Consider the following 5,531-nt stretch of genomic DNA (forward strand, 5'->3'; position numbering starts at 1 on the left):
TAAAGGATTTTTTTTTTTTCTTATGTAATTCGTTTTCAATGTCTGCTTAAATTTGAAGTCATTTTGTGGTGGGTTTAGTACAAGAATGTGATTGATATTGAGTTTCTTAAATTGCGTTTATGACATTGAAACAATGGGTTGCCTTACAAAATTGAATGCAATTTCTTTAACCTGAATTAAACTCTTCATTATTTTTTCTTTTTCTAATTGCTAACAAATGGAGGATATCCACAGAGTGTGAGGTTTGTTTCAATTATACCACAAACAACCCTTGAAGTTTGAAACTTTTTCGAAACAACTCTTGTAATTATAAAGAGAAATTACATTATTGTGTCCTATATCAAAGTTTACAGAGTGCCATTAAGGAATCCATTAAATTTCATTACAGAGCTCTGCTACAAGCTTTTCCACCAAGAAAAGCTAAAGAATGTTTAAAACAGAAATAAATCATGCTGATATCTATTTTCCGAACTCAAATATGTAAACTTCCAGTGATCTAATTAAACAAAGTATAGTTTTTCATGGAATGGAAGACTTCAGAGTTAGGGAGGACCTTGAAACATTAGATTCTAGGGTATCTCCTTCTCAGTCTTTGCTTTTCAGCTTCATTCATCCAGTCATTCAGCCATAACAGGCCCTTGTAGCCATACAAGGTTATCGAGACGACAGCGATCAAGACAACGATTATTAGAAGAATATACTTCAATGCAGCAAAGAATCTCTGTCCACAAGGATTTCCAGTTGAACCAAGTAAGAAAACAAACTACAGATGTTGCTCATTTTGTACAGAACTAGCTCAAAGAGAGAGTACCTGTAGTCTCGAGATCTGCTTAACTTGTTGAACTGAGTCGCGCCTTCTTTTTCGCTTTGATACTTGCTTCTTGGTGTCAAGCTCCTTCACCTTTAACCCCCAATTGATTATATTGAAATTGGAATTAGAAATGGGCCATTGCCTTTACTTCATACTCAAAACAATCTAAACTAAAACCATTGAGCTTTTATTACTTCAACGGTTCACTGAGGGGATTCTATTTCTATGTTAATCTTTTGAGAAACTGAAACTTTCATTTAGTATTCAAATTCAAGATTTCTGTAGTACAGTATGAAAGGCATTACCCCGTTGACTTCAGGTTTCCTTTGAGTTAATTCTGACTCAACAACCTGTACTTTACTTTTGCAATTAGAACCACAAGGTAGAAGCCCATATCCAAATTGGGTTTTCGATATGTCTTTCAGGTCACGATCCATTTTACGATAAGCTGCTTGTACATCCTTGCACAGCCACTCCTTTTTCAAGGTTTGGCATCCACAACGAACTGTAACCTTTGAAAGATTCCAAATATAATTTGAATGAATGTTTTAAGGTGACATTGTGCATGCATAATCATAAAATATTTACATAAATAGATCCTTGTTATTAGTGTTCAGCAAAAGATGAAAGATGTGAGCAGGTACCTTTTTTGAACAGTTTTCAGGCGATGAGCAGTCCCCAGGATGACAAGTTTCTGGACACAGATGTGTGCAGTAGGGCAACTTTCTGCAATGACAAAGACCCCCAATGTTGTTTAAGCTTTGTTTCTTTACTAATAAAAGAAAGAAAACTCACTTACAAGAGAGAGTATCTTTGACTACCTGTGGCAAGGTCCACCACACGACCGTACAGCCATTTGCTCCTCCGGAGACAGACTAATGTAATACATACACTCAAAAACATGGACCATTGAATTGCAGTGACATGAACGTTTTAGAAGTACTTTGCAGGGAGGACAATCTCCAGGATGGCATTTTAAAGGACATGGATGTGCACATTTTGGCTTCCTCTCCTAAGAAAATAAATTTTCAGGATTGAAGAAAACTACTTATTCTCATACAGGAGGATAAAGTTGTATAGCTTTTCTGCTGGGGGAAAAAAACTTTGCAGACTTCCACATCAAAGGTGAAGAAAGGGAAAACCAAAAAATCACACAATTTATCAGAAGTGATGATGTCAACCTTTTCACAAGGGAGATTACACTTTTCGCATGGCTCGCTCAAGTCTTGTAGGGATGATGATGGATGTTGGCTCTTGAGTGCGTGGCAAATTTTTGTACAATAATGATTGGTACAGGGAAGAGGATTTCCGCACAAATTATCACAAGAAAATTGTGTACTATTTGAGCAAACCATCTGAGGAAAAGAAATTTAAAACAAAAGGACAATGGGATTATCAACATCAATTCAAAGGGAACTTGCAAGAAAGTGCTCAAGTTAAAAGTTAAGGACTGCTTGGAAACTACAACTAACCATTCTATCAGCACCAATGTGTTCACCTACACACGGCCTCCACACTAATTCTTGGCACGGAGGACATAGAGAACCAGGAACAGGTTCCTCTGGATGAAACGCCTTCTTTTTCTTTGGTTTCAGTGTAAACTCTGGTTTAGGAGGAGGCTTGGGACCATGACATCTAAATAAAGAAAAGGAGATAAAAAGGTTAAAAAGGTTGAAAGAAGAAAATTACTCCACCAAGATTAAAACCCCATCATTGTCCAAAGAAAGGATTTATGCCTCAAAGGGTTTTGCTAACCTTAATTGGCATTTATGCCCACATGAATATTCTTCTTCACAAATTCTGCGACATGGGGGACAAGCTCCATAGTGGCATTTGTGTGGCTGAATAAAGACATTTAAATTGTCAAGAAAAACAAATCATCTCTTTAAAAATATGGGAGGTACTGAAGTCTGACAAAAAGTTGTCATTTTTCAGAAAGGAAAAAAGAAAATGCAAAATTGCAAATTATATCGATGTGGATTTGAACCCAAGCCAGCTATTCAACTATGAATCTCAGGTTCTAAAATATAGAAGCCAAGTAGAATGTTAAGAAGAGTAAGAAACTATTGGAGCATTAGCAATAAAAATACCCTGTGACTGTGAGAAAGAACCGCAAGTTATTTATACTCTAATCAGATTTCAACAGTAAAAATATAACTCACACAAAAAGCACGAAACCAAGTCATAACACAAAATTACCTTTTGACTTAATCTATGACGGCATAGAGGAGAGACAGGACATCGTTTAGGACATTTTGGAGGCTTCTGATCCATCTCAGTACCACAAGGAACCTAATTTAGTTAGCAATGCAACATATTGCAGTTATCGATTGAAGAGAAATTTGAAAAAGAAAATTATGCATGAACTTGGATTTCATTTTTTCAGCTCCAAGTTCAATATAATTCGTCCAAGCAGATAACAAATATAGTATAAAATGAAATAAGATATCATGTTCCACTTGATATGAAAATTAAAGAACTAACATTTCACCTCAAAGTGTGTCTCGCCACATGCACATGATATCGTTACCATCACTGGACAAGGAGCACAAGGACCTCTGCAGTACCAAATTGATCGTTTTCATGAAGATCGTTAAAATACAGCTCAATGAAAATAATATACAGAAAGAAGAATCATTAGAAAGAGCACCATTATTAATCTTCAGCCATTAATGAAGTTCTAATTCATTTCTAAGAAGCAGTTATTTTGTTAACAGGGCATAACTCTTTTAGATGAAAAAATGTCAGAATGGTGTTCCGAACATCATAAATATTAGTACTCTAAAGTTCTAAACAATCATAAGATATTCAGATAACAACGACATACCTATGACATGGGGACGGACATTTGTGGTTCTTACATCGTAGTCTCCTGCCACAAATCTAAAATTTTGAAAAGTTAATAATTCTATAGAGATTCAGAACTGAATGTAAAAGCCCAAGACAGTAAAATAGGCACCTCTGAGCAGGGTGGGCAGTCACCATCACAGCAGCGGCGTCTACAAGCATGGCGTCCACAGTCTCGCATTCTCTGGCACTTCCTCTCACATGCCAAATCTTGATAACAAGGAATCTACTCTAGACTTAGTTACATTTTATTTTCCCATCACCAAATTCATTGATAATTGAACTTCTATTTATATTTCAATCAATTTCCAAAGCATTACAAGTAAACAGAGAACATTGAAAAGAAAAAAAGTACCTCTTTCCTTAAGCTTCCACACCTGCAGGACTTGAAGACAACAATTCTGCAAGCTCCAATACATGGGCCGCGATGACATCGCTCTGGACACCTATGGAAGCCACAAGCAAGCATCTTATCACATGTAGCCCCACATAATGGCACAGCAACATCACAAGGCATTCCTTCATACGCTTTTTTCCCACAAGGGCAGGTTCTTTTCCCTTTAAACGGACACTGCCCACACTCTCCAGAGTGACACCCTTTATTACAAGAATGTTTCCCACATCCCAACAGTTTATTACACTCAATCTCACAACGAAAACTCCGATCCCAGCATTCCCTCTTCTCCTCAGTCTTCCCACATTGACATTTAAATACACCTTGAATTCGACACGGCGGGCAAGAACCCTCGTGACAAATCTCCGTGCACTTATGCCTACCACAATCCAACACTTTCGAACAGACATTGTTACAAGAAAAATTCTTAAACCCACATCGTCGAGCGTCCCGAACGGACCCACAATAGCAATTAGCCTGCACTATCTTTGGACATGAGGGGCAAGGCCCGGGGTGACACAAGAGCAAGCAATGATGACCACAATTGTGTTTCAATGGCCTGCCGCATACCTCACCACATGAATGGGGTAAAATCCATGGATCATCGCTTGGTGGGTTTTCCAATTTCCCACAGAAACAAAAATACCTCTTAGGAATTGAAGATTTGGAATACTCGACTCTGCATTTGGGGCAGTTCCAAACAGAGTGCTCGTCAGGCTTATCGGGGGAGACGAGAGAGCGTGTGGCAGCTCGCGCGGCGGCCAGGTCCGAAGCCTGGCGAGCCCAACTCTGAATGCAGAAGAGATGAAAGACAGCAAAACAGAGAGAAGAACAGGACCAGGTGGGGTCGGAGAGCCTGATGCGTTCGAGGCATATCAAGCAAGACAATGCGCCGGAGGAGGAGGAGGTGAGGAAGGATTGGATCTTTGATAGGTCGGCAGTTGTGGTAGATCGGCCGGTGAATTCGAAATAGGCTTTGAAAATGGAATCGGAGAGATCGAGATGACGGAGGGATTCAGATCCGCCGTTGTCATCGTCGGAATTAGAATCGGAGTCAGAGATGGTCCGTCGATGGTCGTGGGTTGACATCATCGTTGAAGTGTGGGGAAAGATGGCACAATGAATTGTTGAGTTTTTATTCATTCATTTTGTGACACTTATGGGGGCTCCCCTCACTTTCTAAGTGTAACATATGCTTACAAAATGAATATGTAAAGAGTAAATATTTCGGTACGTTGTATTTATCATATCTGTTGTGAACAAATTACGTGGTAAGTTATATTTTGAGATTTCTTTTTTTTTTTTTTTTTTTTTGTTATTCATAGTGACATGAGACTTCTGTTGAGGGGACTTGATTATCTCTCTTGGAACCTTTTTATATGAGTCGTATTAAGTTTTTTTTTTTTTCTTTTGTTATAGTTTTGTGTTAGTCTTTGGGTTTGTTTGAATTTTGATTGTGCCTTGACGTCAAATGTGAGT

General features: G+C 38.3%; 1 protein-coding gene across 1 annotated transcript; it reads right to left on the reverse strand.

Moving 5' to 3' along the window:
- Nucleotides 1-285: 285 nt before the first annotated feature.
- NFXL2 (NF-X1-type zinc finger protein NFXL2) lies at nucleotides 286-5,265 on the reverse strand. Its single transcript, XM_039030474.2, has 13 exons — nucleotides 4,014-5,265; nucleotides 3,771-3,884; nucleotides 3,639-3,694; nucleotides 3,303-3,369; nucleotides 3,011-3,103; nucleotides 2,567-2,652; nucleotides 2,284-2,446; nucleotides 1,993-2,166; nucleotides 1,633-1,823; nucleotides 1,456-1,537; nucleotides 1,117-1,323; nucleotides 812-901; nucleotides 286-721 (listed from the first exon to the last, which is right to left on the reverse strand). The coding sequence occupies exons 1-13, from the start codon at nucleotides 5,193-5,195 to the stop codon at nucleotides 563-565; spliced, it is 2,664 nt and encodes an 887-aa protein (XP_038886402.1). The 5' UTR covers nucleotides 5,196-5,265; the 3' UTR covers nucleotides 286-562.
- Between the last annotated feature and the right edge of the window lie 266 nt (nucleotides 5,266-5,531).

The sequence above is a fragment of the Benincasa hispida genome, chromosome 4 (assembly GCF_027475165.1).
Source record: "Benincasa hispida cultivar pf3 chromosome 4, pf3_genome.v1.1, whole genome shotgun sequence".
In the NCBI taxonomy this organism is placed as follows: Eukaryota; Viridiplantae; Streptophyta; class Magnoliopsida; order Cucurbitales; family Cucurbitaceae; genus Benincasa; species Benincasa hispida.